Source organism: Nannospalax galili, unplaced genomic scaffold (genome assembly GCF_000622305.1).
Source record: "Nannospalax galili isolate Female #2095 unplaced genomic scaffold, S.galili_v1.0 scaffold14, whole genome shotgun sequence".
Lineage (NCBI taxonomy): Eukaryota > Metazoa > Chordata > Mammalia > Rodentia > Spalacidae > Nannospalax > Nannospalax galili.
The window spans coordinates 3,325,559-3,338,443 of NW_008336953.1; the positions used below are offsets into that span (position 1 = coordinate 3,325,559).

Consider the following 12,885-nt stretch of genomic DNA (forward strand, 5'->3'; position numbering starts at 1 on the left):
GTTTTTTTTTTTTTTTTTTTTTTTTTTTTTTTTTTTTTTGTAAAGTGTTCCTCTGTAAAAAGTCCCAGCTGGCCTGGATCTCACTATGTAGATCAGGCTAACCTTGAACTCACTGATATGCCTGCCTCTGCCTCCTGAGTGCTGGGATTAAAAGCATGAGCAGCCATGCCCAGCCTAAAACTGTTCTATCTTAAGAGCAGTTATAACAGAGGCCTCATACTATATTAACTTAACCCATAAAACATTATTTATTTTTACATGTGTGAGTGTTTTGTCTGCATGGATGTAAGTACACCCATGCCTGCAAAGCCCATGAGGCCAGAAGAAGGCATCAGATCCCCTGGAACTGGAGTTACAGATGGTTGTGATCCACCATGTGGGTGCTGGGAACGGAACCCAGGTTCTCTGCAAGAGCAGCCAGTATTTTTTTGTTGTTTTGGTTTAAATTTGTGAATTGTTTTGTTAAATGTCCCAGACTGTGATTTTTATCTCTCAAGTTAACTTTGGTGCTCTACATTTTCTGTAGGGCACAGGTGAAGGTACACTGGGGCTGTAGAAGAGCAATAGAAAAGTGATGGACAACCTCTTGGTGCTTGCAAATGGGAGAGGTCCAATGTCAAGGCCTGGGTGCCCAGGACCATGTGTGGAGTCAAGATCATCATAGCCAGCCATGAAGGGAGGTGGGAAATCCGTTCTAGAGAGTCAGTCCTCCCAAGACTAAGAAACTACAAATGATAGGTAGGTCCCCTGGCTCCAGCATAAGTCCAACACAGAGGCAAAGCCATTCTGTGCACCAACCTGGGACCTCAGGGGAGAGGGTTGGAAATGCAGTCACTCAGAGAAGGTTGACACTGCTTCCCAACATGGGGCAGTCTTCTATCCTTTAACCTGCTCCACCATCAGCCCAACACTGGAGGGATATGGAACTGTGGCACACAGTTGGGGACCATAGCTCCAGGTACACAGGAAGGAACCAGAACTTAGGCTTATGGGAGGGGACCACAGCTTCAGCTCCAGGCTCACCAAAGGAGACCACAGTTCCAGGCTCACAAGAGGGGTCATAATTTCAATTACTCTGGTAAACTTACAGGTGCAAAGCCCCCTTAACAATTTCTATGCTATTAAGCAACAATTACTATTTTGCAGAAGCAAGCCAAGCATAACCTACAGAGGCCATAAATCTTCAGTTAGCAGGTGCATTCCAGGATACCCCGACCTGTTTCCAAGACAACTGGAGTCCTGCTGACGTGTGTTCCCATACCCTGGGCCAACTGCCTGATAATTTCAGAGACCAGTCAGCCTAAACTTTTAACATGGCTGTGGACAAGAAGGTGCTGTATCACACTGTCACATCTTCCTGTATAGTCAGGGGGTTGAGATATCAAGTGATGAGATATCTTCCCATTGGAGTCCCATTTTCAGTAACTCCACATGATTGAAACATGATGTTCATTTCCTGATGGAAACTCCCAGCCTTCGTTGCAGCCTGGGCCGGGCCCTCGGGCACAGCTTGGTCTGAGTGGCACACAGTGCACCTCACCATCCTCATGATTGTCATCCACCCTCTTGGGCCTTTTACCCCGCAGCCTGTTCCACCTGCACCTCAATGAGCTGAGAGCCCCCACCGCTACTCTTGTGCCCACCTCTGCCATCTTAGTACATAGTTATCATCCCCTCATACTTGCCAAGTCCCGAGTTCAGAATTTTGAGGTCAATATAGAAACACCTAAGGTCAGGAAGACATTTGTCCTGTGTGATAAGGTTCCTCGCATGGTCCAGCACGTGCACTTAGTGAGCCTCTCAGGAGTGGGCACATCCTGGGGATCAATGCCTGAGGCACCCCTCCTTCTGCTGTCTGGATTCTATTCCTCTGCAGCTGGGCCAAGCCATTTCTCCAACTCCTGGGCCCTTTTATAACTGCCATTTATTTTGCACCCTTTTCTCTCCCTGACATGAACAGTCCAGCGTGATCTTCCTTGTATCTGTGAATATACAGCACATCTAAAGGACGCATGTGTAGATGTCAAATTGGATTACTAATATTGAAAGATACTGCTGGATTTTCTCTAAAAGACATCCCTTTATTCTGTGGGTCTGGATTTCGCAGAGGCACATTTACACACACAGTCACTGCCGTCATGACAGCAAGTGACAGAGACCCTAGGTACAGATGGCATGTAGCCACATTAGAGTGAACAGTGTGAGTAACAAGTGGCCTGGCCAGTGTGATCCCATTTATGTTAGAAAGAGTGGACTGGATTTGTCTGAAAAAGCACGTGCAGTTTCTGTGTACTTACTAAAAATTTCTAGAATCATAGCCAATGAATTAGAAGCAGGTGTAGTAGACTGGTGAGAGTGAAGTTTTATTTTATTTCTTTGTTCCTCTACTATTTAATTTTTCTCACATGCATGTAATACTTTGAGAACCCATTTAAAAGCAGAATTAGCTGTCCTGGACCCTCACCTGTGTTCTCCAGGGGAGGCCATCAAGTCTGACTAAGGCGGTGACTTCATCTGCATCCCAGGCTGGCGAGCATGTATGCTTCCAGGCCCTGGTTCTTTGGAAAGAAGTGTAGCTCATTTTCTTTGTCCTTCCCTGGAGCAATCATGTCCGACCTTCTTATGCCCTACAGAACCTCAGAATGACTCGAGCCTTCCTAAACAAATGCTATTTTATGGGTGTGTATGGTTGTAAAAAAATTTTTTTGAGACAGGGTCTCACTGTGTAACCCTGGCTGGCTTAGAACTCACTATGCGGACCAGGCTAGCCTTGAACTCACAGAGATCCTCCTGCCTCTGCCTCCTGAGCACTGGGATTAAAGGCGTGCACCATCATGCCAGGCTAAGTTGTCCTAACATTCAAGAAAAGCCATTAACCCTTTATAGTGCAGAGCATTTTCTGAAGTAAGACATTCACTTCACCACTAACTCACACACCTTACCAAGAGGGATAAACAGTATTTACATGTTTTCTTCTTTTGTTTTGTTTATGAGATGGGGTCCCACTGTGTAGGCCAGGCTGGCCTTTTTATCTTGTGATTGATCCTCCTTCCTCAGCCTCCCAAGTAAGTGCTGAAGTTAGAGGAGTGTGCTACCACACCCAGTTGTGTTTATTTAGATTTTCATGGAATGTCTCTAGCTGTATAACAGAAATTCACTTTCCTAAAAAAGAAAGACAATAACTCTGTTTTAATATCCTGAATATTACAATTTGCAAAGACTGTGAGAGCTTTTTTGTTTTGACCAAGGCAAGTCAAAAGAAGGCACATTCTCAGAGAATGTCTTGTGGGAAAAAAATAAAAAGAAGCAATATGTTTTATAGTCCTAACTCACTGAAAAAACTCTGGATGTGATTTCAAGCTCTAAGTCTTTAATTCTGATGCACAGAATCCATCCAGACCACAAGCACAGTGAGGCTGATTCGGGCGTCCTGTTAGCACAAATCCGTGTTTGTCTTCACTGTAATTAGACCTCTCCTCCTTTCTCCTTCCCAAAAGCTTCTCCTGAAGCTCTGTGTTCCACATATGCAGAATATATATTTTGCATGCAATTTCGAAGCTCTGCAGCTAACTGCAAATATTTGCAGGAGAACCAGTGCAAAATCAACGCCTCAGTACCTCATCGTGCTATTTCATGAGCACACGTGTACTTGTCATTAATTGGTTAAACTAAAAAGACGAAGAGAAACAACTCACTTAGAGGAAAAAGAGGGAAATCATGGCTCTGTTGTGCACATCAAGGGAAAGCTATAATTTAAGCAATTCCATTAAAGAGAATATAATTACTTTTGCCCTGGGAGAGGGTAGGTGGCTTTAAAAAAAGCCAAAGAGTGCTTTTCTCTATTGTTTGGAAAATGGGCCAAGCTTCCTATATTGTGGGATAAATACAATATTTTCTTACTCCAAATATTAATACCACAGACTTAAAATTGTTTTTTAATTTATTTTTATTTTATATTTTATGTGTATGAGTTGTACTTGCATGTGTGTAAGTGCATTTGTGTCTTGCAGTGCCCACAGAGGACAATCCCCTGGAACTGAAGTTACTGATGGTTGTTAGCTGCCATGTGGGTGCTAGGATTTGAACCCAGTTCTTCTGCAAGAACAGCCAATGCTCTTGACTGCTGAGTCGTCTCTCCAGCCCAGTACTACAAATCTTTTAAAAATACTTTTTAATCACATTTACTTTATGGGGGTGAGTACACGTGATATGACAGGCTTGCGGCAGTCAAAAGACTTTCAGGAGTCAGTTCTGGTGGATTCCATATGGATTTCAGGGATCAAACCTGGGGCACCAGACTGGGCAGCAAGCTTCTTTACCTGCTGAGACACCTCACTAGCCCATTGTAGGCTTTTATTTTTATTTTTCGGTTTTTTTGAGACAGGGCTCCCCTGTAGCCCCAGCTGGCCTGGAACTGACTGTATAGACCAGGCTAGCCTCAGTCTCACAGAGATCTGCCTGCCTCTGCCTCCTGAGTGGGATTAAAAGTGCGTGCCACCACGCCTGGTATACACCGTAGGCTTTTTTTTTTGGTCTTTTTGAGTCAGGGTCTGCTTGCAGCCCCAGCTGGCCTGGAACTCACTTTGTAGACCATGCTTGGCCTTGAACTCACAGAGATCCACCTGCCTCTGCCTCCCAAGTGCTAGGAGGCATGCACCAATGCCTGCCCCACCATAGGCTTTTTAAGGCACTTGTACACAGACTTCAAGTGCTTCTGTGCATTCTAATACAATATAATAAAACTTTCCTCTGTATGTATTCAGATCACTGCAAATAAGTATAAATATTAACTTTGGATTCCCCACACATACTACTGTATGACAGGAGCTATGCAAATTGTGTCTGTTTTTAAATTTTTTTAAATTTATTTATTTTATGTGTACGAGTATTTTGCTTCCAGTATTTTGCTTGCTTATATGTAAATGTACTACATGTGTGCAATGCCTGCAGAGGCCAGAAGAGGGTGTCAGATCCCCTGAAACTGGAGTTACAGGTAGTTGTGAGTCTCCATGTGGGTGCTGGGAGCTGAACCCAGGTCTTCTGCAGGAGCAGCCAGAGCTCTTTATTGTTGCAAAATCTTTCCAATACTTACTATAATTTTTTAAAAAGAAACATTTATATGTATGAAGAGATACATGTAAGGTCAGAGAGATGACTTAGCAGATAAAGTTTGTTTCTCAGTCCTCACGGGAGGGGAGAACATCAACTTCTCTCACAAGTTGTCCTCAGACCTCCACGTGTATGTGATGCTACGCACACTCCGCCTGCTGTAAATGAACAAATGTAGCCAGGCTTGGGGGCACATGCTTTTAATCCCAGCACTGGGAGACAGAGGCAGGTGTGTCTCTGAGTTTGAGCCCAGCCTGGTCTACAGAGTTCCAGACCCACCAGAATTACACAGTGAGAACTTGTCTCAAATATAAAATGAATAGATGTAATATGATTTTTTAATTAAAAAAAGATGCACTTAAATAAGGCACCAAGACTTCATGATGATAGGGAAGAGCCTTGATTCGTTTTTTTTTTGTTTTTTTTTTTTGTTTTATTGCAGCAGGGTCTCCCTGTAACCCCAGCTGGCCTGGAACTCACTACATAGACCAGGCTAGCCTCGAATGCACAGAGATCTGCCTGCCTCTGCCTCCCGAGTGCTGGGATCAAAGGCGTGTGCCACCACACCCGGCAGAACCTTGATTCTTGAAGCAAAGAAATGGGGACTTGAACTCAGTAACTGACTCAAGCATCAGTCTTCCGTGGCCCCTTAGGTAAGTGCTGTGAAATAGGGCTTGTTTACGAGGTTGGGTTTCAAATGCTGTATCAGCCCAAAAGTCAGCCTCGAAGATTTCTTACCTCTGGCCTCCATGGCTTAGGGTTTTCACCTGTACCTCCCGTTTCAACAATAGACCAAAGGGTGGAGACAGGAAGGTGAGGGATTTAACAGTCTCCCTTGGCTGCATGTTAGTGCTTTCTGAAGGGGCAGGAGAGGGTTTGTGTAGCCCTGAAGTCAAGCCTGGAAATAACTCGTGAGGAATGTCAAAAGCAGTTATGAAGCAATCTTCCTGGCATTACAGGAAGCTGACAATGCAGATCAGAACCTGTCCTCTGCCGACATCTGAGTTCCTGGGAGAATGAACACGTGGTCACTGGTAGGGTGGCTCCACCCACACATTTTGCTCAGTACCCCCAAATACACACACACCCCACACGTATACACTCATTGCTTGTTTTCATGCGGGATTTCAGAAGTGCTCACTGGAACTGAAGAAACAAATTCGATAGCATTCATATCCAGCTATACAAGTAGACAGATGGCTGGAGTAGGGCCAGGGATCTTGAGAACAGCATGGACAGTGACTCTGCAAGTTTCCATGAATACTGAAGACTGAAAGTTAGCTGCAGGTGGAACACAGGGTCAGAGCATGCGCTGTGCATGGGTAAGGTCCTGGGTTCCAGTCCCCCAACTGTAAAACAGAAAACCAGCAAGAATCAAAATTTAAACATCACCTAAAACTAACATTTCTCACACCCTGAGGAAAGGGAAAAAAAAAAAATCATACACTTGGGAAACCTGGGGCTTAACTTCCTTTGTCAGAATTTGCTAGAATCAAGCAGCAAGTTCCTTGATAAGATGAGGTCTGGGGCCGGGTGTGGTGGCGCACACCTTTGATCCCAGAACTTGGGAGGCAGAGGCAGGTGGATCTCTGTGAGTCCAAGGCCAGCCTGATCTACATAGTGAGTTCCAGGACAGCTGGGGCTACAGGGAGACCCTATTAAAAAAAAAAAAAAAAAACCCACCAAAAAACCAAAACAACAACAAAAAAAGATGAGGTCTGGGTTCTACAGACCACACAACTCTCCATTCTGTGTACACACCTGTCTCACTATCTGCCTGACCCCTGCTCTAGACACTGACCTTGACCTGATGTTTTTCTAAGTATTTCTCTCAGAGGCACTGTGCTGGGTAGAAGGAATCTCAACTTTGTTGCTGGACAGATTAAGTAGGGCTCCATCTCTGACTCTACTGCTTGCTTATTGTGTGGTCTTGAGTGGCCACAGTCTAAGTAAGCTTCTGTTTCTCCTACCCAGCAAGGTGGTCTGAAGATCATCTGGATACAGGATGTGAGGAGTATTTAACTCAGTACCTGATAGTCACTCTAATGGAAACATTCTACAAGTATAAGAAACCGTCACTTTTTTACCTGATGTATCAATTATTCTTGGGTTGTTCAGAGTGGAGAGAACCTGGCACCACCACAGGAATCAATGTAGTTTCATGAAGAAGGGACCTGAACTATGGGTTGTTTATGAGTCCGAGGGTCCAAGATCACTCAGTTACTTAAAGACTAACAGGTCCAGAATCATGGCTTTCTACTGACCTACAAAAATATCTTGGAATAGCCAGGCGTGTTAGTGCATGCCCACCACTCTGGAAGCAAGGGCAGGTGAATCTCTGTGAGACCAAGATCAACCTGGTCTATGTAACACATTTCAGGCCAGCTGGGGCTACAGGGAGACCTGTCTCAAAGAACAAAAAATAGAAAACAAACAAAAAAGGTCTTGGAGTATGATTTGGATGTTTAAGCATGAGAAAGTGCCTTCTGAATAAATAGCTGCCACTCATTCATTCATTCATTCATTCATTCATTCATTCAGCTTAAATCGAGTATCTGGTTCAGCCAGATACAGAGAATACAGTGCTAGAGATGACCAGGCCGTCATGGGTTCACAGCTTAGAACCCGAGAGATCCAAACCTGTCAGCCTTGTACGCTGTTTCACTTCCCTCCGTTTTACTTACAGTCAGTTTTGTTCTAAAAATATTAACACCCCCAAAACAAAGTTTCTAAGTTGTAGGTTTTAAATTGCATCCCTGAGTGAGCAGCACAAGAGTGGAAATCATCTGTCAGTGTATCATTCTGAATGCTACCTTTCTGGGAATCCCGTGGAAGCCATCTTGGTTACAGGATCAATTACTAGAGCATCATAGTGCTTGTGTTCACGTAGTTTTTTTTCTTAACGATGTTCCTCAAGTACTGGTATAATGCTAGCAAGGTAGGTATGTCGAAGGAAACCTATTATGTATGTATGTATGTACGTATGTATGTATGTATGTATGTATGTATGTATTTTTAGGAAAACTCAGTGTACATAAGACTTAGTACCATCCGTTGCTTTGAACACTCCCTAGGGGCTTGGAACGTGTCCCTTGAGGAAGGGTCCTGCTGCATAGAGAATTTTAGATTGAGATAGATGCCATGAAGGAAACGAGGAGGATTACATGGAAAGGGGTCAGTCTAGAAAACAATGAAGCATTAAGTTTTCAGGAGGAAGAGCAGCAAGTACAGTGATCCCAAGGCAAGAAGGGACTTGTCTATAGAACAACTCAGAGGACTTGGGGAAGTGGCTGGGATTAATAAGTCGAAGTTAAGACTTGGGAATGTTTTCTTACTGGAGTAAAGAGAGTTAGGTTTCAAGCCAGAGAGTGATATAATATTTTTAGATCTTATTCAAATGCTATTGTACACAGAGTCCCCTGGGGTGGGGAAGCATTTCTAACTGAGCCTGCATCCCTCATCATCTCTACAGCCATCCTCAGAGGAACCACATGGAACTCCAGAACACGCTGGAGAGTCCCTAAGCCAAAACTTTAAGGAGTTCTGAGGACCTGTCTCTGATTTGTGCCTGGGGGTCCCATTCCTGATACCCAGAAGCACAGCCCACATCCTGTCATTAGCCCAAAGGACCCATGGTATTTCTTTTCTCTCTTACTCCCTACTTTTAAACACATTCAGTGGCCCCACTAAGGTTACTAAAGTGTTTCCTCTTAACCTCAAAGTGAAGTACCCAGGGATGCAAGGTATTCAGGGGTTCAGGTACCCATGAATGCAGTAACGTCTGAAACAAGCTATGTGTGTCCCATGTCTCTGAATCAGGGTTTTCCAGTGACACGACGGTGTCTCTGACCATTGCCTTGTCACCTACTCTTAACTGAAAAAGAAAAATAATATATATTTCAAGGTACTCGTTGAAGCTTCTCCAACCTGGCTCAGGCTAGACACTCTTTTTTTTAAAAAAATATTTTATTTATTATTTTTATTGTGCGTGTATGTGTGTATTGCCTGCATGTAGGTAAGTGCACCCGTGTCGTGCAATGCCCACAGAGGACAGAAGAGGCTGTTGGATCCCCTGGAACTGGAGTTAGGACAGTTGTTAGCTGCCATGTGGGTGCTGGGATTCGAACTCGGGTCTTCTGCAAGAACAGTCAGTGTTCTTAACCACTGAGCCATCTCTCCAGCTCAGGCCAGACATTCTTACTGGAAAGGCTGGCAGAACGAAGGAGCCACTGGTTTTTATTTTTTGTTTTGCTCTGAGATTGAACCTAGCACCTCACACATGCGAATAAGCAAGTTCTTTATCATTGAGCTTCCTTCACAGTCCCATGGACACCTTCAACACTGGGCCTTGTTCTCTTTATACTTGTTTGTGAAAATTACTGGGAAGCTCAGGAGTTAGCATCAAACTCCCTCACTTCACAGGTGAGGAAGTAGGCTTCCGAAAAGTGATGTGGCTTAGGTCAGTCTTGCCTACGGGAGTAAGATGGATCTGGAAGTAGATTTGTACTGGTCCTCAGAGGCCAGGATGGCAACCAGGTGGGGTGGATGGTGTGGGTCATCCCATCGGAAAGCCAGGGTTGGGGGGCGGAAATCCCTGGGTAGCTCGAAAGCATTTGGATGTCAGATGGGCTCTGAAACAGTTGGCAATTGGGGCTTTGCCATTTGATGGTAAAGACAAAAAAAAAAATGTTTTGATCTGAATTACACAAAGTTCTTGTCTCCAGTCACACTGCCTATGTGTATGAACTGTCCCATTCTATACTGGGGAGCTATATAAATGGCCCCTTCCCACACACCTCATTCCAGTTTTCTTTAATGACTGGTGTGTGGGTGGAGCTTATTTGGTCAAATGTGAAAGAGACACATTCTTGCTGGTTTTTTGGGTATCCTTTTCCGCATTTAGTAAAACCCCACCCAGAGTGCATTGCATGGCCATGAAAAACCGGTATTTTCTATCTGTGAATGAATCACACTCCCATTCCTGAGCCTGTCTGTCTGTCTTTCTGTCTGTGGAGTGGCTGGAAGAATGGACTAGGTGACAGGCTGCATGTGGAGGGGGCAGGTCCCACCACCCGTGGACCGGGCACTGACCTGCTGGGAGAACTCTGCAGTCTGGCTGATGGCCACAGCTGGACCTGGACATGGAGCCGTCTGTCTGCTCTGCAAGGGAAAAGCAGAGGAAGGAAAGAGGCCTCACGTGTTTCTGCTGTGGCTGTCGGGGCCTCTGCAGCACAGCAGGCAGGAGACAGGTATAGAGGTGGTGTGGTTCTAGGGGAGTTGCCTCCCCTCCCTATGTTCCTAACTGCTGTGTCATATGTTTCTGATTCCTGGCCACTTCTTGCTGAGTGTGAGCCAGAGGAGGCCAGAGGTCACAGGTTACTTTGAAATTAAATTATGGCTCTCTGGCAGAGGTTGATTGTTCGCAATAGTTAAACCTTGCTTCATGGCAATGATGTTGCTTTTATTTATTCTGAAAATTCTCTTCATTTTCTGCCCCAAGGCGGGGTTGTAACAGAATGTTTCTGGGGAAAGTGGAATCCTTGCCGGACTGAATTCATGTCTCTGGGCTGCTGCTTTGGAAATGTCGTACAAATCAGAAACGGGGTGCTGGGCTTAGCAAGCAGTGGCTCATGCCTGGGGTCCCAGTGCTTGGGGGGCTGAGGAAAGAGAGTTCAAAGCCAGCCAGGCATACAGAGTGAAACCGTACCTCAAAAAATGCAAAAACTGAAATGGGTCCCCAAAACAATTTTCCCAGAAATCTAGATACCCTTTCTCCCTCTCTCGCTCTGTCTGGTTCTGCCCCAGCACTTTACCTGTTATTTCTGTTGTTGTTTTAATGGTAGTGGGGATAGAATTCACAGCTTTCTGCTTGCTAGGCAAACAAGCGCTTTACCACTGTGCTGCACCCAAGCCCGTGAGCAGTTTAAAACACACACAGCTGCTCCTCCTCTGGGCCACCTCACCTTTAAAGGGAGGCATTGGCATGTTCCATCTTGTTCCTACCTGACTTAAACCCTGTATGAAGACATCCTTCTGGCCAGGGAGCCTGCAGTCAGGTCTGAAAAGCCTCAAGGCTTGCCAGTGTGATCAGCCTTGTCTCATGGGGAACATGTTTTGAGATGGTGCAGCAGGGGAGGGGCTTTCACCCACGAACAGAAAAAAGTAAAACTTCAAACTCCAAAAAGTCCTCAAAAGGGATTTATTTTATGAGTCCTGTGTCTGATCTGCTGGTTCGTGGGCCTGTTTTCTGACTGCCAGATGGGGCACGGTTGCCGGGTCTGATGTGGGAGCAGAGGAAAAAAATAATTCTGAAGGAACAGAAACAACTGTGGCTTCCACAAGCCTGAGTTTGAGGTTTTAGTAGACACTATGGGCAATATGAAGATTCTGGTGTGTGTGTGTGTGTGTGTGTGTGTGTGTTGGAACGTTCAAACATTTTGTTTCAGAACACACTGCTACTGTCAGTGATGGAGGTGAATTCTGTGTTCTATGGCCCAGTGTGCTTTGCTTTGGAGATTTTGTTTTTTGGCCAAGATGATTCCGGTGTAGAAGGAGATGGGGCAAGGTAGAGAAGGTTAGTTCTGTGGTGAATACCTGCAGAACACTGCAGGTAAACCTGGTCATGGGTAAGGAAGCAGGGTACATTCATTTATATGGAGAGGAGGCCAAAGGCCCTGGGACTGAAGTAACGAGATGCATAGACATCTTGGACCTTTGCCGCTGCTCTGAAACTCATGCTGAAATTTGATTGCCATGTGGCTGTGCTGGGAGGCAGGACCATCCAGGGCGATTATGTTGTGAAGAGGACTGTTGGCCTTCCCTGGGCCTGGGGTAATTCTTGAAGGACTGGATCAGTTACTATGGGAGCAGGTACTTGTAAAGCATGCTGTTTTCCCTCCTCTACGTGCACACGCTTGCCCTTCGCTTCCCGCTAGGAGCTGAAACAGCCTGAGGCTCCTGCTGTCCCCTGTTTGATTCTCCAGCTTCCAGAACACTACCTAGAATGAACCTCTTCCTGTCACAAACTCTCCCAACTCAGGCATTCTATTTCAGCCACAGAACATGGGCTAACAGCAAGGAAGGGTGGGCAGTGTCCTCTGTCAGAGGTTTTGTGTGGTTCTGCCGCTGCTGAAGGAGGGCCTTGAGAGTGTTAGGCCCTTCTGTTTCTAACTAGTTTTCTAATGACTTTTTAAAGAGACATATCTAATGGGGCTGAGGAGATGGCTTAAGTCTAAAGTGCTTGCTGGGTTAGCATGCTGACCTCAGTTAAGTTTCTCAGCACCCAGGTATAAAGCCAGGCTTGGCAATGTGTGCCTGTAACGCCCTCAGGGCTTAGGAAGGATGGGGACCAGGAGGACCCTAGAGCTCACTACTGGAGGATGACACCCACATTGACCTCCGGCCTTCGTATGCACATGTGCACGTGTGCACACGTGCACACTGCCACACAAACATGAACATATCACCACATGCACATTCCCTGTCTCCCAGTCTCTCTCCCAGCCTCTTCTCTCTCTGAGACAGGATCTTGCTATGTAGCACTAGCTGGCCTGGAACTCACTATGTAGACTGGGCTGGCCTCAAACTCACAGATGCCTGCCTGCCTCTGTCTCCCAAGTGCTGAGATTACAGGCATGCATCACTACACCTGGCTCTTTTTTTTTTTTAAAGATTTGTTGCTGTTGTTACTACTATTATTATTACGTGTGTGTGTGTGTGTGTGTGTGTGTGTGTGTGTGTGTGTAGTGTGTGTGTGTGTGTGTGTGTGTGTGTGTG

The 12,885-nt window shown here is 45.4% G+C and overlaps 1 protein-coding gene across 12 annotated transcripts in view; it reads left to right on the plus strand.

The window, feature by feature from the left end:
* Positions 1-12,885, plus strand: part of Kiaa1217 (KIAA1217 ortholog) — a 529,925-nt gene that overhangs the window by 239,753 nt on the left and 277,287 nt on the right. Inside the window, exon 1 of one of the 12 annotated variants that reach the window (XM_029562904.1) lies at positions 10,208-10,358. The exons of the other annotated variants lie outside the window; for them this stretch is intronic. Coding sequence (XP_029418764.1) covers positions 10,251-10,358 — 108 coding nt within the window. The 5' untranslated portion in view covers positions 10,208-10,250. Of the gene's footprint in view, positions 1-10,207; positions 10,359-12,885 lie in introns of those variants that run through there. 12 annotated transcript variants of the gene reach the window in all.